Source organism: Amphiura filiformis, chromosome 12, assembly GCF_039555335.1.
Source record: "Amphiura filiformis chromosome 12, Afil_fr2py, whole genome shotgun sequence".
Classification (NCBI taxonomy): domain Eukaryota; kingdom Metazoa; phylum Echinodermata; class Ophiuroidea; order Amphilepidida; family Amphiuridae; genus Amphiura; species Amphiura filiformis.
The window spans coordinates 30,040,136-30,061,866 of NC_092639.1; the positions used below are offsets into that span (position 1 = coordinate 30,040,136).

At 35.7% G+C, this 21,731-nt stretch overlaps 1 protein-coding gene across 1 annotated transcript in view; it reads right to left on the minus strand.

The window, feature by feature from the left end:
• Positions 1-6,980: 6,980 nt before the first annotated feature.
• Positions 6,981-21,731, minus strand: part of LOC140166051 (NXPE family member 4-like) — a 69,143-nt gene continuing 54,392 nt past the window's right edge. Inside the window, exons 5-6 of the mRNA XM_072189426.1 lie at positions 14,041-14,093; positions 6,981-9,394 (exon numbers count right to left, since the gene is read on the minus strand). Of these exons, the coding sequence (XP_072045527.1) occupies positions 8,604-9,394; positions 14,041-14,093 (844 nt within the window). The 3' untranslated portion in view covers positions 6,981-8,603. The remainder of the gene's footprint in view (positions 9,395-14,040; positions 14,094-21,731) is intronic.

Here is a 21,731-nt window from a genome sequence, read left to right on the forward strand (position 1 = left end):
TAGTTAACTAAATACCGCCAGAAGACATAGCATGTGTAGCAGTTACACTCTTATTTCGCCAATTAAAAAAGTCTTAAACAATCTTAATCAATCTTAAACTCGTGTTAGTTACGTAGTCCTCTCGTCGAAATATTGGTTAAGGGCCCTTAATTTTCTTGTTGTTTAAGGCTCAAATCAATAGTTGGTTAAAACTTTTAACCAATAAATGCATATAGCACTTTAACCAGCTTCAAGTTTAAGTGCTTAACCAACTAGGTTGTTTAAGGTATTTTAATCAATATTTGCTTAATAACTCTAAACAGATAATGATTTATATGTTCTATTTTATCTAAGGATTGTTTAAGAAATACAACTGCTTAATCAATGGTTGTATTGGATTTAATTATGATTGGGACTTTCTTTCTTTTCTTTTTTTAAAATTTTATACTGAAACATAATTCATGATAGATTTGAAGTCATCAGATCTTGGTCAACTGTGCGATTCGTTCAAAAATACAATTTCATGCATAAAGTTTTTTTTTTTATCAGTTCAACCCACTATGCACCGGGCTCTGTATCCGAGTAAAAAATAAAATCTAGTAAGCCTTTCTCTCTCGCATGCATTACGATACAATGCTAAAATACAATACATCAACGCTAATAAATTCACACACTCGATACGGTATCCAGCATACCGATACTTCAATGCATCTCGTCTACATTGTAAGCTATTGTACGTATGCCCAAAACTGAACATCGCGGTACACACATTGGTGATATACATGTACCGTGCACGTAGAACAGTACAGTACAGTATCGCTAGAATGTCAATCCCAATGACGTTGTTAAATCTAGCAAATGAACGCATCAATATCCATCCTTTATGTCTCAACGATTAAAATTCCGTGGCGCGAGATGTATCGTTAAACAGGTAAAGTACAATTCCACTAAACATTACAGAGTTTAACGCCTTTTAACGTAACAAAAAATAACCACCTTTATACGCTCGAGTTTAACAGTCTTTTAACATACGTTAAACTTTGCAAATTAAGCGCAAAATCACGCCTTTGAACATTAAGTGTTTAAAAATCTTAAACTTTTCTTCTTATACTTGGCGACTGTTAACTGCCGGAACAAGAGTGTAGATGAAGATGCTTCTGAAGGTATTTAGTTATCTATTTAGCTCTATTGGTGCAAAAGAATAAGCCTACAAGACGGGTTCCTGACTTCGTTTTTCTCCGACTTTCGCATGATGCATGCACATTTAAAAAAAATTATATAGGCCTACAAGATGGTTTCCGAAATAATTTTCTCCTGACTTGCGGATTTTTCATGCACATTAATATTTTTTATTAACTATCTGACTGCTACACATGCTATGTCTTCTGAAGGTGTTTAGTAACTATATTTAGCTCTATTGGCCAAAAGAATTAAGACTACAAGATGGTTGGTTTCCGACCTCCTTTTTCTTCCAACTTTCGCACGATGCATGCCCATTAAAGAAATATTTTATAGGTCTACAAGATGGTGGGTCGGTACAATTTGTGACCCTACTTCTCATACCCGACTTTTCATACCCCATCTGACCCGACTTTTTTTTCAGTTTGATGAGATATTCTCAGCGTATTCAGTAGGTAATTAAATATTGAACAAATGCCATACACATTTCCTTTATTATCGATTAAAATAACAGCATTTTCAAGCATTTTTATCGCAAATTTCAAAGCCTCGTTCAGCTATATTCAGATACAATTAGCATTGATGAGTTTTGAGCCCTGTGCAATACAAATCGCCCGGACTATTTGCTCAAGCCAATCAATAAGTGTTTGCTTATTGAGGAGAAAAGTCAATAACTGGTTATACCTTTATCTGCTAACTTAGTTGAACCTGGTGGTGTGGTACGTTGAAGTCAATGTTCAATAAATGCCAAATGTTGCTAGCAGTAAAAGAGCTAAATAGCATGCAATGACAAATAAAAAAAAAGTTTATGATGCCGTCATGCTTAGATCTTAAGGTGGTATTTGAGGCATATTCTAGAAATTAGTAAATGGCTTTGTGACTTTCAGAAGATTTTATGGTATGTAATTTGAACATAAATCATTTGAGTTTGATTTGTTTGACTAGACCTAATGAAGAAATATTTTCATTCAAGTGCAAATGTTCTAAGTAGTCTTACTTTAAAAGTTGCCCTGTCGGCTTCTAAATAGTTAACGAAAACTAAAGAAGTAATGTTTTCATACAGTGCAGACAAAGTAGCGCAGCCAGCGGGAGGGATGGGAAAGGGGAAAGAGTGTCTCCTTGACAAAAACTTAAAGAGGAAATGCCCCTTGACAAAAATTTAAAGAGATAACCGAGAAGGCAAAGGAAAAGAAAAGGGGCACATTAAAAATTAATGTCTCAATAAAGCCCTTTTTTGGAAGCTCGAATTAACATGTAGGCTACAGCCTTCAGTCATGACAGTCTCTTTTAAAAATAACGGTATAGGCCTATTTATATGTCCCAGGTCAAAATGATGCAACCGGGATTTTTTTGGTCCCCAACACCTGAAATCCCTCCCCTCGACTAAGAAAGCTGGATATGCTCCCGATAGCACTATAGTGCCAGTATGTTTGGTAACGAACCGGAGCGATATTGACACGTAAAACAAATGAAAAAAACTTGTAACATCAACCTTCTTTTGTGATGACTTTTAGAACCTTCTTTTGGAATGGGATGGGGGCATCTTTTGTGATGACTTTCGGAACTGTCTTTTCAATTGGGCCGAGCCATATTGGCATAACCACCGCACTAATCAACCTTCTTTTGATCTTCTTCTGTTATGACTTTCGGAACATTTTATTCTGTCATTTTTTAAACATTTGAATTCATAGTATGGCCGTCACATCTCTAGTAAGATTGTTTGTTTTGTTTTGTTTTTTTGTTTTTGTTTTCCTTCTTTTCAACGATAAAGAAGAAGGAATGGTTTATTTATCTTGGCCTATAGGTGCAAATATTTTCGTTTTAACGCATAACCGGAGCGACATTGAGATGTAAAACACTATGTAGGCCTATATACATGACATTATCATGATTATGGGGGCATATGCGCATTATTGGCATTCAGCGAAAACTAATGAAATGCTCTCAATTTAACATGTTTAAGTGCAAATGTTACCCTGCCAGCTTTTAAATAGAAAAACTTTTCAACACCTAAAGACATTAAATATGTAATTTTCTATTTGCCACCTATTGAAAGTTCATGCTACTTTTATTTTGCAGATTTTTGCCTTCAAAGTGTTTCTAATATGTTCTTATGTATTTTATTGTCTAGCCGCCCTCTAATTTGCATATTTGCATAATTAATTAGCTAATTTGCAGAATTAGCTAATTAACTATGCAAAGTAGGGCAACTAACTAATTAATTATCTGGAAGTCATTAGGAACACTTTGACCAAGTTTGAAACCAGTATTCTATTATTAAATAAAAATGTTATTACATATTCATGAGCACTTTCGAGTCATATTGGTTCATTGATAATTGATAAAAATAATACAATACAAAAAAATTTAAAATGTGTGAATTATAAAAACAGTATGTCCGATTAACTTAAAACATAAGGCGTATTGATCAGTGTTCTTTGCCCTACTCAATTAGTCTATATTTTTAAAAACATGCTTAGAGCACTTCCACAATGCCTCAAATACCACCTTAATGCGACAGACATATAAACGAGGCAAAACACAACATAGCGAGCGTGAGCGTTTCCAAAAAGCAAGACAAAAGCAAACAAAAAATACACCCATTTCCCGCTATTGACCGCACAAAATCATATACCATTTACGAAATGAACGACCTTAATCAGGTGCGGCAATTCCCCAATAGCTCCCAATGGTGCATAGGCCTATGATACTACACGTATTCTTGGAAGCTTCTTAGTCGTGCATTTGACGGACTTAGGTGTTTTAATTTTTGTTAAATATCTCCTCTCCTGAAGACATATTATTATAGAAAATCTACCTACTTCTTCATTCGCATACATACTATATACCCTGCAACTTTCAATCTACACAGTGGCTAGATAACCCGTTAAACGTGCGAACAAATATTGCAGAACAAAATTAAAGTATCTCTGTACGCCTATACAACTACAACAAATATAGGAACAAAATTAATTAACTCACCTAATTGAATTTTTTTATTAAACATGGTATCCGTAGCACTGCCTTAGACCTTCTCTCCAGCTATCTCTCTGATAGACTTTACTTCCTTTACTTCCCACTTCTCTGATCGCCCCTGTCTCTTGCGGTGTTCCTCGAGGCTCTATCCTGGGTCCCTTGCTCTTTCTGCTCTATTTTAATGATATTCCTTCCTCCTCCTATTTGCTGATGATACAAACATTTTTCTTTCCCATCTAAACCTATCCACACTTATCAACACATTCAACAAAGAACTAGTGAATGTATCCAATTAATTAGTTCAAGGCGAACAAATTATCTCTCAATGTCAGCAAAACTAACTATATACATCCACTTCACTAATAAAAAAGCACATCACACTTTCAGCACACATTATGATTGACAACACTAAAATCCATCCTGTATATAGACAATACAAAATTTTTAGGTGTAATTATAGACAAAAATCAATCCTGGAAAGATCACATCTTTAAAGTTACCAATCAAATTTCTAAGAACATTATACAACACACTAATTTTACCATACATTTCATACAGCAGCATAGCTTGGGCAATAACTGACAACACTCTTGACCTCAACCACTGCCCATGGACCAACTCTACTAAACTAGACCAACTCTTCAAACTTCAAAAAAGAGCCATGCGCTTTATCAGCAACATTGGTTACCTATCTCATACCAAGGAAATATTTTAAGATATTTAAAACACTAAATATATTTGATATAAACAAATTACAAACATCAATTTTCATGTACCGACTTAACAATATTACTCTTCCTAATTCATTCTCAAACTTTATTTCCAAACACAGTGACATACATATTTCCATTTTGTAATTTTGTAATTTTCCTTTTACTCATTCTAAAAAGTATTAGGGGGGAACTTATAAGTTGTGGACCGTATAGTTACAACACTAGCAGTGACTAGATACAGAACATTTTATAGCTATCAAACCAACATCTAACCAAATAAAACACTCTATCAAATTTTCTGGACCCAAAGTATGGAATGCACTAAATAATGATATTAGGAACTTGAAGACTCCCAATAGTTTCAAAACCAACTTGAGGAACTTGAGGAATTTGTAATCACTTACATCACTGCTGACCCTTGAACCAATCTTAAATTTCATTAAATTTCATTAGAAAATACTCATAAATTATTATTCAAAACTTGTGTTGAACTTGTACTCATCAAATGTATATAATGCACTGAAATCTGATGATATTAATTATTAATACTGTCTTCCTAATCATAACTACCGGATTTCCCGATGTATTATCGTCCTAATGTGCACGTGCTCGCATGTAGGTCCACTTTGATTTTTTCCTTTCCAATGATTTACCTATTTTGCTCTTTTGCTATTTATTTTTCACTTATATGAAACTCATATTGAGTGTACCTGTCTAAATGCATTCTTTCCTTGTTTATTCTTCATTTACATTATACTGATATATTGTTTTAAAATTTTGTATTAATTATAGTTTATTATTCAACTAATTTAGTGTACAGGGTGTAACAATAAAATGTGTACAATTTTGAAAATAGAATGACACAAGTATGCCGGCTGTTTTTTGGTTTGATAATAATATGTCTATCCAGATCATTTCTTCAGCCTCCAGCTAAGCTTTGTTTCAATAAAATCGTAGGTATACAAGTGAAGATATAGCCAATTATGTAACCTAGTCTTAAAACCGCTTGGGCCACTTTTGTCTAAGTGTTATAAAAGTGACTCAATAGAGTTGAACCATGGACCAGTTGGACGGTGCTCTTATGATAGGTCAATATAAACAATGGGGTATTCGAAGTGGTAGAAATGATTACATAATAGAATATCTCCTTGAGTTTTTGAAAGTCACAACTAAGCACTGACATAACAACTTCATTTACTACAAATCGTCGCTGCAGCTCAACACCTTCAACCCCAATTCACGTTGGAAGAGCGTATTTTTATGGTTGTGACATTCGATAACACATGGAGTCAAGCAGAAACCATAATATTGTTTATAGCTCATTGTTTACAACTCACGTCTTCCTTCAAGGCATACAATTACATGTAACTATGAGAAGTATGTAAAATTTGTTGACAGAAATGCTGGCAATAGTGGTCGCCCAGAACAGCTAGAAGCCCAGCTGAACTTAATTTCAATTTTTATTGTTTTGTACTTATGGGTGCAAAAACTGTTCTCAGTTTTACCAAAAGATATCTCAGGGATACGAGAAATTACTTTATTTATAAGATAATTTGAAAGAGATTTCATGACTTCATTTATAGATTTTAAAGAAATATCATATTATTACTAAGTTCATGTTAATTATAATAAAATGAATATTAAATCTGTTCATCTGGACTTACTATTTTTGATAGCGACAGTATCGCGTCTCATCCAAGACGCATCATCAGGCTGACTGACCAGGTTGTTGACTATTGACCTGTGACGTACTTGATGGTATGACGTCACAGGGGAGTCGCCGGGGTAGTTTCCGGATTGCTGCGTCGTAGGTCCTTGACAGGTTGTGGCGAAGTCCCCCTCCTTTGTTGAGCGAAGGTTCCTCCCGCCGGACATGTATTGCCTCCTTAACTCCTCTTTCAAACCACTTATGTTCTCTGTCGAGCACTAGCACATCCTTGTCCTCAAAAGACTGATTGGCAAATTTGAGGTGCGTATAAACTGCCGAATCGTTCAAACCTGTAGAACTGGGTCTACGGTGCTGATACATACGCTTGTGCAAGGGTTGTTTAGTCTCCCCTATATAGGAGTCCTCACAGTCAGAGTCTTTGCACTGGATGGCATAAACAATATTACTTTGTTTATTGCGGGGGTTTGTCCTTGGGATGCACTAGTTTCTGTCTCAAAGTATTGCCCGGTTTCAAGGAGACGGGGATGTTGTGTTTCCCGAATATTCGCTTAAGCTTCTCCGAAACCCCATCAATGTATGGGATGGTGATGTTCCTTGGACGAGTGCTCCTTGTGGCAGAGGAATCAGACGAGATGGATTTTGATTTCTCGCGAGGTTTGAGAGCTTTCTCAAATGTCCAGTTCTGGTACCCACAAGTACCTAACGCAGATTTGAGGTGATTACGTTCTTCCAACTTAGCCTCCTCGGTAGATGGGATTTTTCTGCACGATGAAATAGGGTTTTAATTACCCCGAGTTTGTGAATGAGCGGATGGTGCGAATCGAACAACAGGTATTGGTCCGTATGAGTGGATTTCCTGTACACTGTGGTATTTAACGAGCTATTGTTCTCAACTGTGACCAAACAATCCAAAAATGGGAGTTTGTTGTCATGTAAACCTTCCTGCGTGAACCTGATGTTCTCGTCAACAGCGTTGATGTGTTCAAAGAAGGGGGCTTGTTCGCTTTTCTTAAGCTTCACAAGAGTATCGTCCACATAACGAAACCAATGCGTTGGTGGTGTGCCGTTGTAGGACTGTAGTCCTAACCGCTCAAAACGTTCCATGTATAAATTTGCGACGATAGGGGAAACTGGCGAACCCATCGCACAGCCATGTTTCTGTTTGTAATATTGCCCGTTGTACACAAAATAGGTGGAGTTCAAACAAAGTTCCAAAAGGGAGCAAATTTGCTCAGTGGTAAGCTTTGTGCGTTGACTGAGTGAAGTATCCGCAAGTAAAAATTCTCTGACTACTTCAACCGCACCGTCAGGTGGGACGCATGTAAACAGGGCGGATACGTCGTAAGATGTTAAAGTCTCGTCATCTTCCACTTGAATGTCTTTAAGCTTATCCACCAAATCACTGGAGTTGGCTAGTACGTGGTGGCATGATTTACCAACTAAAGGGCCAATGATATACGACAATTGTTTGGCTACATTATACGTGACAGAGTCAATGCTACTGACTATGGGTCGCAAAGGGATGGCAGGCTTATGAATCTTTGGGAGACCGTAAAACGCCACAACCTGTCAAGGACCTACGACGCAGCAATCCGGAAACTACCCCGGCGACTCCCCTGTGACGTCATACCATCAAGTACGTCACAGGTCAATAGTCAACAACCTGGTCAGTCAGCCTGATGATGCGTCTTGGATGAGACGCGATACTGTCGCTATCAAAAATAGTAAGTCCAGATGAACAGATTTAATATTCATTTTATTATGTTTATCTACCTGGATGACTGAGAATATTCACAAATTCATGTTAATTATATGAAGAAACACCACTTATAATTCTTTTGTGTCAGTTCTTTGATGTTCAATGCGCGATAAACACAATCTACGCGGTTCAAACTTGATATACGCTAACATGGCAAAAGTGGCCCAACACGTTTTCTGGACGATTTTATTAATTGGACATAACTTTTGAACCCAAGCTAGTGGTAAAGAAACCAACTAAACGTCTACTATTACGTTACTGCTTAATTAATATTCACATTACAATATAATTTTTAAATATTTCAAATAAACTGTATAAAAATTAAATTCTAATACTCGCATGTTGAGTTACACACATAGGATAAAATCATAAAGAGTTCTTGATCTACTACAGTGGTTGGCATGTGAATCGAATTTTCGGCTGGAAACGCTATATTCATATCCCAAACATCTAAGAAAAACACACCACTATCGGCGAATATCTTGCGTAAAATCTTACGTAGTTGATATAACATGAAATCACTGCAGAGTAGTCTAGATTGAAGTGACCAATGGTCTCGTGGATGCGGGCTTTTTAATATGATTGGTGCATTGGGACATCTCTTTACGAATCGATCTACTGCTTCTCGTAGCAGCCCCACTCGTTCCACAAAAGCAGAACGCGTCCATTGCGTAAAATGTGCCCATGTGCTTATAATAATAACGTAATTACACTCCGCATTAACGAGTTGATCAAGTATGTCAACCTCGTAATGAAATACGCCGTATGTCAACCAATGACTAGCAATTGATTCCGGGTGAAAGTCAAATGTCATGGATATGTTGTACGTCTTTGTATACCAATGCATATGCTCGCTCTTTCTGACATCTACATCTGCTGGTTCAGGTGGTAATAATGGGATGATTTCATTATAGTATTGTCGCCCATTAGAGTCACCCATGATATATATCTCTTTGTTTCGTAGACATTCGGCCACTTTGATGGAGTTAGTCCAGCAATTATACTTGCGGCAATGAAACGGATGCCATTGGTTATGCATCCAGTATCCTGTGATAGATGGGATGGGCGTTTGTGGTTGGCAGGTCGGTAGACCATCTAGATTGAAGGTTACTGACGATTCTGTGACAAAAAAGACGGTAACAAATTCAACAAAACATGAAGCTCAGTCGAACTGACATAATATAATGAATTAAAATAGTGAAAAGTTTAACACGGCGGGGAGCGATCAAGCACACGTGATTTTCGGTCTGATCTTCCAACTACACCACCTACAAGAAACTACAGAGGATGGCTTTTCTATCTGAACAAACACATCTTTGCATTATGCTGATGTATAGGAATGGTGTTTTTGTAAAGCTTACTAAATAAGGAGATGCAGCCGGATGGTAGCCAATCGTCAGTAAAGACGGCGGCCGAGAAAGGAGGAGGAGGAAGAAGAAGAAGAAGAAGAAGAAGAACTAGAAACACATTGTGCTCACAGAGCACGACCCTCAGCCAGCGATGTTGACTTTGGAAGGAGCATTTAAAAGGTATTTTATTTTATACCGGAAGTGACCCTTTAATAACCTTTGACCCGAAATAAAAAAATACCACATATACACTGGTTAATTACAAATCATGTGTGAACATACTAAAGGGTTCAAAAGAAATAACTACCCCCTAAAATTACAAAACATTTCTTGGCATAACTTGGCATACATTTGGTTGATTTGAAAAATTAAAAACCTATGAATAGAGAAATCTTTTTGCTACCCTCCCAATTTTCTTTTTTTTTGAAAATCACTTTTTTTGGTCAAAATTTATCACATTTTCCAGAAATGATGCTTTCAGAAAAAGTTGCACTTTTCAACATCCTATACATGTAATGTACAAAAACGTTCTCGATATAAACGTGATCAATGTTTTGAATGATTTAATTGTTAGTTTATTTTCTTAAATTGTATGTATCCAATTACTCAGTCACCCATGCAATCATCTTTTAGTATAAAACAATGATTCATTGACATGAATTTTGACATGAATGGGATTTTCAGTCGGTGTTTCAAAATTGGTAAAATCGCTATAGGAATAGAAATCAGATTTGTAGTGTGATGCTTATTTCTTTCGTTGGCTAGAAGAGATGAACAATTTATTTGCAAATGGTAGACTGAAACAGTTGCAAAGATCTATAGCAACGGCTCTCTTGAATAAAGGCGCACATGAAAAGAAGAAATGGCCAACAGAGATTGAAGGTTGAAAGTCAGCATCCCGGCAGACAATTAACTGCATGCAGCCAATCTATTGTGGCCACACCATGAGTGTTACACATTTATCCAAGAAAGCCATCATTTTAAATCATAATGCACGATGCTTCAACCGACCCAATACAGGTAAATGTTCACCCTTTTGGCCAAATGTATGCGTGGAGAGCTCATTTCTCTTTCCTAGTGATTTTACCAATTTTGAAACAACTGCTGATTAAAAACTTCAAAGAAAATCTCATTTTACGTCAAAATTAAGTTCAACAAATCTTTGTTTTGCACTGAATTATGGTTGCATGGGTGCCTGAAGGATCAGAGACAGAAAGGTGAAGGAAAAAACCAAGAATTAAATCAACCTTAACATTAATATCGAGAACGTTTTGCACATAATGTCGTAAAGTGCAACTTTTTCTAAAAGCATCATTTTTGGAAAATGTGATTATTTTTGACCAAAAATATTGTTTTTGCAAATGAAACAACCTTGGGAGGGTTGCAAAAGGATTCCTCTATTCACAGCTTTTTGAATTTTTCAATCAACAAAATGCATGTCAAGTTATGCAAAGAAATGTTTTGTAATATTAGGGGGGGGGGGGTTATTTCTTTTGAACCCTGTATTACTGTCCTATGTTTTATTTAGCTAATAAAATTTTTTGAAAGTATTTCGTTTTATACCGGAAGTGACCTCTTAATGAACTTTGACCCCAATTCTGTGTACAACTTTTAGACTCTGGCTATAGATGATGCATGTGTGCAATTGCCGTCACGATGCTATGTAATATGTGGAAGGAGTAACATTTTAGTGAAAATCCCGGTATTGGCCATTGACCTGACCTCTACAAAATGTTCCCCTGGTTATGAGATTTGTTGTCACCGAGTTTGAGCCCCATACCCCTTACAGATGTCCAGATAATGAAATTGCAAGATTTTACCCCCTTAATGACCTTTGACCCCAATTCTGCGTATGGTATAGCCGATGCATATGTGCAAATGACATCATTGTACTATATAATATGTGGCAGAAGAAGCATTTTGAAGGTATTTGGTTAAATACCGGAAATTCCCCCTTAATGACCTTTGACCCCAATTCTGTTTAGACCCTATGGGCACTGGATATAGCCGAGACATATGTGCAAGTTACGTAATTGTTGGGTGTAAAAAGAACTAGTGGCAAATGGTGGTCATAGACCACAAACCTAGCTGGGGCGTGTTGGTGTTGTGCAGGTATCTGACCCCTGCAAAATGTTCCCTTGGTCATTATGTTTGTTGTAACCGAGTTTGAGCCCCGTACCCCTTACCGATGTCCAGAAAATGGATTTCTAAATTTTGACCTCTGCATGACCTTTGACCTGACCCTGCCAAATGTTCCCCTGGTCATGAGATTTGTTATCACTGAGTTTGAGCCCCATATCCTTACAGATGTTCAAATAATGATATTATAAGATTTGACCCCAGATAACCTTTGACCTGACTCTGCTAAGTGTTCCAAAGTGTTCCCCTGGTCATTAAATTTGTTGTCACTGGGTTTGAGCCCCACACCCCTTACAGATGTCCAGATAATGCAATTGTAAGATTTTACCCCCTTAATGACCTTTGACCCCAATTCCGTGTGGACGTTAGAGGCGTGTTGTATGTGGCATGTGCATGTGCAAGTGACGTCATTGTGCTATGTAATACGGTATGTGACAGAAGAAGCATTTTGAAGATATTTGGTTATATAGCAGAAATGCCCATTTAATGGCCTTTGACCCCAATTTTGTTTACACGCTATGGGTACTGGATATAGCAGATACATATGTGCAAGTGACGTAATTGTAGAGTGTAACATGTAGGAGGAGAAGCATTTTGAAATTTGTTTCCAGAAGAAGAAGAAAGAAGCAGAATCGGATAGCATTAGAGTACCTAGCTGGGGGGTGTAAACCCCCCAGCTAGGTAATAAAGAAAGAAGAATCGGATAGAAAAACAAGACCTAGCTCAGGGGGGGGGGTGTAAACCCCCCAGCTAGGTAAGAAGAAGATGGCGCTGTTGTGTTTGAGCAAACACGAATATCTATGCCTGTGATTCCCACTCTAACATCCCCAACATGACACACTTAAAGCCATAATGTATGATTTGTTTCACAGCGACGCCCTCAATTTTACTCGGATTTCTACTTTTTGCATAATTATAATGCCCAGTGGTGTACTAAAATACCACGTAAAAGACTAAGCCTGAAGTGCTTTAATAACAGTAAAATTTAACTTTTTATATTAAAACCGGGTCGACCCGGTTTCATCGATCGACTGATCGGCGAGCGTAGTACACGCATTGTAGCCGCTGGAATGAAATCGCAATTTTCTTCGTTATACCTCATTTGTTTGTCTCGAAATTAAAAGGGGACAATGTGATCAGTGAAAACAAACATTTAAATAGGAATCTACTCCTTATGCAAATCACACATTATTGCTTCAACCCATCCTGACACCCTGTAATATGTTTAATGCTAAAAGGGTTATCAGTATACCAACACAGGGCATTATAGCTGATTTATTTACTGAGTAATGGTCGGCGTTGTAGCGTTTGGGGCACGGGGGTTCATATTTTGTGTCATTATGGGGCTCTTATATTCCAATAACAATATAATGCTAAATACCTAAATCTGAAGAAGAATATGAAATGGCGTTATATTTTGCAGTGAGTTTTCAAAAAAATGTTTTTGAATGTTATGAACACGTACGTTTTATACGCTATATATCGTCGGCCGTATCACATACTGACGTATTTGCAAAATACGCATTTCAAGAAAATCGAACTTGAAAATCTAGCGATTTTCATTTGCTGTATAATCTTGATTAAAATATTATTGTTGATCAAAACCAGGTTAACAGTAATTCAAATACTAGTATACTATAGTTTCAATATAATTCACTTATCACTATCACAGCATTACTTATTCTACAAAAAAATCTATTTTAAATATAAAAAAGTCACTATGTGAAAAAGGACTAATGTCAATTTCGCCGTTCAAATGACAAATACGTCGCGCAAATACGTCAGTATGTGAAACAGTTGCGCAAATACGTCAGGATGTGAAAAGGACAAAACAGCAATTTTGCCATGCAATGACAGAGTCGCGCAAATACGTAGTGCAAATACGTCAGTATGTGAAACGGCAAATTCTTCAAATTGCAGATACGATATACTGGGCTTGCGCAGTATAGGTGATCGGTGATGCCGACATTTCAAGGTTTTATAAATACGACATAATTAAATTAATTAATATCTTACTAATTAAGCCACTTTAAGGCATGGTTTTTTTGGTGAATATATAGAGTAGAACATAACAAACTAATATACCAGTTTTCGCAAAAATGTTAAAAATGTCGAATACGACGATATAACCAGAAAACCTTTCCTAACCTTTATACAAATAATGTCAAAAACGTTTTGTGTTTGCGGGGTAGCTGGAGAATATAGCAACACATGAAATAATTTAAATTAACCGATGTTTTTACACCGTAATTCCCGGCCTTAATTATTATAATTTACCTTTGAAATGTAACCTCTTTATATTCCCACTGATCTTCTGATTATAATTTCCCCTGTGAAGAAAAATGGAAAATAAATAACACATAAGTAATCACAGCTTGAAAATTACACTACTATGAAGTTTCGTAGAGCACATCTTAATATGCAGTCACTTCAATGTAAATGGGCAACGAGTACCAGCTAAATAATGTAGATATGCCAACGCAAAAACCAAAACCGAAATCAAGAGCTATTTTTTTTTTATGTCGGGCATATCTAGGCATTACCAGCTGAAATCTACAATCAACGAAAAAAGTCTTAGAACGCTTGCGTGTAAATAACGGAAAACTGTCACCCCCTCTCCCCCGTGCAATGTTGAGAAATACCAAAGTCTTCAGCGGCTCCCAATGTGTTCCAACATTGATTGATGGGGGGAAGGGTAAATCATTGTTGTAGATGTCATGCTTGTTCCCAGGCAAAATATACGTCATTTCCATGATCATATGAAATTCTGCACGGAATTTCGACAGAGTGTACCAAGCGTTCCAAGGACTTTTTCGTAGATTGTCTCTGCCGAATGCAAAATATTTCATCTAAATTTCGTTTTTGTCTCATAACTCAAAAACGGAATGTCGTATGAGCTTCTCATTGCACACGATTTGAGAGTGGATTATATGCTTTGGAATCATAACAAAATTGTTCATAAATAAATTGGTTTCTTTAGGAAATGGTCACTGCAATCACCCCCTATGCTAAAATACACACATTTCGCAATTATAGCTCTAAACTGCTCTAAAATGTCGTTTTTGTCCCATAACTCAAAAACAGAATGTTGTATGATCTTCATATTTCACAGGATTTGGAAGTAGACCATGTACTTAGGAATCATAATACAATTGTTGATAAAGAAATTGGTTGGTTCAGGGAGTGGACACTGAAACACCCCATACCCTAACATACACGCATTTAATGACATTTTTATGCTATATCTCAAAACCGAGAAATCGTATCACGGCTCTAAGCTGCATGATTCCGAGTTGTTTAATTTATTTTGAAATTAATATTTAAAGTTCACCTTCATAGCACTTGTCAGATAGGTGAACGAGCGTTACATAACAGAAAAATTAGTTTTAATTAAATACTAAAACCGCATGTACGTTAAGATTGTAAAGAAGTCAATAATAAACTACGACTATCTTCAGTAGATAGCATTAACTTGTTTTTGACATGATGTAAAAACTATCTTCAGCAGATATGTGCTTCACATCTTTGTGTATGGGTGTGTGTATAATGTGGGGTGTGTGCTTGCGAGGTGTTGGGCGTGGGATGTATGTGGAGTAGGGCGGAGGGGGGTTTGTAGGACTATTATAAGATCACATTTAAATCGGAAAGTATTTCATTTGGGGGCTTTTGGGAAAGAAAGAAAGAAATAATTAGATTAATTAATCAAACATAGAGAAAGAAAGGAAGAAAGAAAGACAGAAAAATAAATCAAAATGTATACTTCATGTATTTATAATAAACAAATATTTTCACCGGGTTCACCGTCGCAAATAATAAATGAAACAGAAAAAGTAATACCGCCTGGGAATCGAACCCAGGACCTCATGTTTACAAGACCTACGCCTTAACCACTCGGCCACGTGAGCTTTGTGATTAAGCTGCTTGCAATTTGAACCTATAAGCGGTCACTTCAACCTTTTTCCACGTTCATGTTTTTATTTATTTCAAATGTCTTTCGTTCATTCATTCATTCATTCATTCATTCATTCATTCATTCATTCATTTTTTTTCCTTCTTTCTTTTTTTTTTCTTTCTTTTTTTCTTTCTTTCTTTCTTTCTTTCTTTCTTTCTTTTTTTCTTTCTTTCTTTCTTTCTTTCTTTCTTTATTTTTAATACAAAGAAAGAAAAAAAGAAGCATTGAAAATAATGAATGCATAATTTAGCAATGATTCACGCAATTAAAACACGATTAGTCAAAGGGTGTAAAGTGTAAACCCATAATGGTAATCTGAAATGGTAAACTGCTGCATTGAATAGCGTGCAAACTGAGCAGTTTGCCCTGCATTGATATTAATATATACGTATAGATATTTATTTCAATTCAAAATGGTAAACTGTTAACAAATGTCATAAATGCGATCAATTTGTCATTACTTTTGTATTCAAACATTCTCAATTGGTATAGCCAAGGTAAACGAACGTCACGCTCCATGAGATGCGGCCTAAAAACCAAAAATGTCGATTTTGGACCATTTTGTCATTATGGTAAACTGATCCACTTTGCCATTTGCACTATGCAGCTTTACACTTTCCCCGATACCTGACTACTATAAAAGACCAAAACTGATTACTTCGATTGCGAAATGGCAGCGTGGCGCAACGGCTTAGTCCTTCGACTGGTAATCTTTTGACTATTGATTGATGCGAATGGTTCGAGTCCCCGTGGTGCTCGATTTTTTCTTTAAGTGTATTCAATTGTTGTTTTCTTTTTCTTTTTTTCTCATCGCAAAAGCGTATTTTATTATAAATAATATTCAGAAATGAGTTGTTTCAAATTGTTACATCACTATCTTTCTGATTCGTTCGGATAAGCCTATACTCAGCAAACGCAAGTTTTACAGAAAACATTTACATGTTGGGTTATATTATAAAGGGTATAGAACGTTTTAATAAAATTCAAAAACATTTTGGAAAACATGCTGCAAAACATTGTAATATTTAAAAAAAAATATATTTGTAGTGTTTTTGAATTATGAGACAAAAACGAGATTTTAGTCATAATTACGAAATGTGAGTAATTTAGCATAGGAGGTGTTTTCAGTGACCATTCCCTAAATAATCCAACATCTTTATCAACAATTTTATTATGATTCAAAGGGATATTATATACTCCCCAAATCGTGTGCAATATGAAGCTCATACAACATTTTGTTTTTTAAGTTATGGGACAAAAATGACATTTTAGAGCAGTTTAGAGCCATAATTACGAAACGTGTATTGTTTAGCATAGGGGATGGTTTCAGTGACCACTACCTAAATAAACCAATTTCTGTATTAACAATTTTGTTATGATTTCAAAGCATATAATCCACTCTCAAATCGTGTGCAATATGAAGCTCATACGACATTCCGTTTTTGAGTTATGACACAAAAACGAAATTTAGATGAAATATTTTGCATTCGGTAGAGACAATCAACGAAAAAAGTCTTAGAACGCTTGCGTGTAAATAACGGAAAACTGTCACCCCTCTCCCCGTGCAATGTTGAGAAATACCAAAGTCTTCAGCGGCTCCCAATGTGTTCCAACATTGATTGATGGGGGGAAGGGTAAATCATTGTTGTAGATGTCATGCTTGTTCCCAGGCAAAATATACGTCATTTCCATGATCATATGAAATTCTGCACGGAATTTCGACAGAGTGTACCAAGCGTTCCAAGGACTTTTTTCGTAGATTGTCTCTGCCGAATGCAAAATATTTCATCTAAATTTCGTTTTTGTCTCATAACTCAAAAACGGAATGTCGTATGAGCTTCTCATTGCACACGATTTGAGAGTGGATTATATGCTTTGGAATCATAACAAAATTGTTCATAAATAAATTGGTTTCTTTAGAAATGGTCACTGCAATCACCCCCTATGCTAAAATACACACATTCGCAATTATAGCTCTAAACTGCTCTAAAATGTCGTTTTTGTCCCATAACTCAAAAACAGAATGTTGTATGATCTTCATATTTCACAGGATTTGGAAGTAGACCATGTACTTAGGAATCATAATACAATTGTTGATAAAGAAATTGGTTGGTTCAGGGGAGTGGACACTGAAACACCCATACCCTAACATACACGCATTTAATGACATTTTTATGCTATATCTCAAAACCGAGAAATCGTATCACGGCTCTAAGCTGCATGATTCCGAGTTGTTTAATTTATTTTTGAAATTAATATTTAAAGTTCACCTTCATAGCACTTGTCAGATAGGTGAACGAGCGTTACATAACAGAAAAATTAGTTTTAATTAAATACTAAAACCGCATGTACGTTAAGATTGTAAAAAGTCAATAATAAACTACGACTATCTTCAGTAGATAGCATTAACTTGTTTTTGACATGATGTAAAAACTATCTTCAGCAGATATGTGCTTCACATCTTTGTGTATGGGGTGTGTGTATAATGTGGGGGTGTGTGCGTGCGAGGTGTTGGGCGTGGGATGTATGTGGAGTAGGGCGGAGGGGGTTTGTAGGACTATTATAAGATCACATTTAAATCGGAAAGTATTTCATTTGGGGGCTTTTGGGAAAGAAAGAAAGAAATAATTAGATTAATTAATCAAACATAGAGAAAGAAAGGAAGAAAGAAAGACAGAAAAAATAAATCAAAAATGTATACTTCATGTATTTATAATAAACAAATATTTTCACCGGGTTCACCGTCGCAAATAATAAATGAAACAGAAAAAGTAATACCGCCTGGGAATCGAACCCAGGACCTCATGTTTACAAGACCTACGCCTTAACCACTCGGCCACGTGAGCTTCGTGATTAAGCTGCTTGCAATTTGAACCTATAAGCGGTCACTTCAACCTTTTTCCACGTTCATGTTTTTATTTATTTCAAATGTCTTTCGTTCATTCATTCATTCATTCATTCATTCATTCATTCATTCATTCATTCATTCATTCATTTTTCTTTCTTCTTTCTTTTTTTTTCTTTCTTTCCTTTTTTTCTTTCTTTCTTTCTTTCTTTCTTTCTTTCTTTCTTTCTTTCTTTCTTTCTTTATTTTTAATACAAAGAAAGAAAAAAAGCATTGAAAATAATGAATGCATAATTTAGCAATGATTCACGCAATTAAAACACGATTAGTCAAAGGGTGTAAAGTGTAAACCCATAATGGTAATCTGAAATGGTAAACTGCTGCATTGAATAGCGTGCAAACTGAGCAGTTTGCCCTGCATTGATATTAATATATACGTATAGATATTTATTTCAATTCAAAATGGTAAACTGTTAACAAATGTCATAAATGCGATCAATTTGTCATTACTTTTGTATTCAAACATTCTCAATTGGTATAGCCAAGGTAAACGAACGTCACGCTCCATGAGATGCGGCCTAAAAACCAAAAATGTCGATTTTGGACCATTTTGTCATTATGGTAAACTGATCCACTTTGCCATTTGCACTATGCAGCTTTACACTTTCCCCGATACCTGACTACTATAAAGACCAAAACTGATTACTTCGATTGCGAAATGGCAGCGTGGCGCAACGGCTTAGTCCTTCGACTGGTAATCTTTTGACTATTGATTGATGCGAATGGTTCGAGTCCCCGTGGTGCTCGATTTTTTTCTTTAAGTGTATTCAATTGTTGTTTTCTTTTTTCTTTTTTTTTCTCATCGCAAAAGCGTATTTTATTATAAATAATATTCAGAAATGAGTTGTTTCAAATTGTTACATCACTATCTTTCTGATTCGTTCGGATAAGCCTATACTCAGCAAACGCAAGTTTTACAGAAAACATTTACATGTTGGGTTATATTATAAAGGGTACAGAACGTTTTAATAAAATTCAAAAACATTTTGGAAAACATGCTGCAAAACATTGTAATATTTAAAAAAAAATATATTTGTAGTGTTTTTGAATTATGAGACAAAAACGAGATTTTAGTCATAATTACGAAATGTGAGTAATTTAGCATAGGAGGTGTTTTCAGTGACCATTCCCTAAATAATCCAACATCTTTATCAACAATTTTATTATGATTCAAGGGATATTATATACTCCCAAATCATTGTGCAATATGAAGCTCATACAACATTTTGTTTTTAAGTTATGGGACAAAAATGACATTTTAGAGACAGTTTAGAGCCATAATTACAGAAACGTGTATTGTTTAGCATAGGGGATGGTTTCAGTGACCACTCCTAAATAAACCAATTTCTGTATTAACAATTTTGAGATGATGTCCTGCCGAATAAACTCTCAAATATTTCATCTAAATTTCCGTTTTTGAGTTATCATAACTCAAAAACGGAATGTCGTATGAGCTTCTCATTGCAAAGCAAATTTGAGAGTGGATTATATGCTTTGGAATCATAACAAAATTGTTCATAAATAAATTGGTTTCTTTAGGAAATGGTCACTGCAATCACCCCTATGCTAAAATACACACATTTCGCAATTATAGCTCTAAACTGCTCTAAAATGTCGTTTTTGTCCCATAACTCAAAAACAGAATGTTGTATGATCTTCATATTTCACAGGATTTGGAAGTAGACCATGTACTTAGGAATCATAATACAATTGTTGATAAAAAAATTGGTTGGTTCAGGGAGTGGACACTGAAACACCCCATACCCTAACATACACGCATTTAATGACATTTTTATGCTATATCTCAAAACCGAGAAATCGTATCACGGCTCTAAGCTGCATGATTCCGAGTTGTTTAATTTATTTTTGAAATTAATATTTAAAGTTCACCTTCATAGCACTTGTCAGATAGGTGAACGAGCGTTACATAACAGAAAAATTAGTTTTAATTAAATACTAAAACCGCATGTACGTTAAGATTGTAAAGAAGTCAATAATAAACTACCACTATCTTCAGTAGATAGCATTAACTTGTTTTTGACATGATGTAAAAACTATCTTCAGCAGATATGTGCTTCACATCTTTGTGTATGGGGTGTGTGTATAATGTGGGGGTGTGTGCGTGCGAGGTGTTGGGCGTGGGATGTATGTGGAGTAGGGCGGAGGGGGGTTTGTAGGACTATTATAAGATCACATTTAAATCGGAAAGTATTTCATTTGGGGGCTTTTGGGAAAGAAAGAAAGAAATAATTAGATTAATTAATCAAACATAGAGAAAGAAAGGAAGAAAGAAAGACAGAAAAAATAAATCAAAAATGTATACTTCATGTATTTATAATAAACAAATATTTTCACCGGTTCACCGTCGCAAATAATAAATGAAACAGAAAAGTAATACCGCCTGGGAATCGAACCCAGGACCTCATGTTTACAAGACCTACGCCTTAACCACTCGGCCACGTGAGCTTCGTGATTAAGCTGCTTGCAATTTGAACCTATAAGCGGTCACTTCAACCTTTTTCCACGTTCATGTTTTTATTTATTTCAAATGTCTTTCGTTCATTCATTCATTCATTCATTCATTCATTCATTCATTCATTCATTCATTCATTCATTCATTCATTTTTCTTTCCTTCTTTCTTTCTTTTTTTCTTTCTTTCCTTTTTTTCTTTCTTTCTTTCTTTCTTTCTTTCTTTCTTTCTTTCTTTCTTTCTTTCTTTTTAATACAAAGAAAGAAAAAAAAGCATTGAAAATAATGAATGCATAATTTAGCAATGATTCACGCAATTAAAACACGATTAGTCAAAGGGTGTAAAGTGTAAACCCATAATGGTAATCTGAAATGGTAAACTGCTGCATTGAATAGCGTGCAAACTGAGCAGTTTGCCCTGCATTGATATTAATATATACGTATAGATATTTATTTCAATTCAAAATGGTAAACTGTTAACAAATGTCATAAATGCGATCAATTTGTCATTACTTTTGTATTCAAACATTCTCAATTGGTATAGCCAAGGTAAACGAACGTCACGCTCCATGAGATGCGGCCTAAAAACCAAAAATGTCGATTTTGGACCATTTTGTCATTATGGTAAACTGATCCACTTT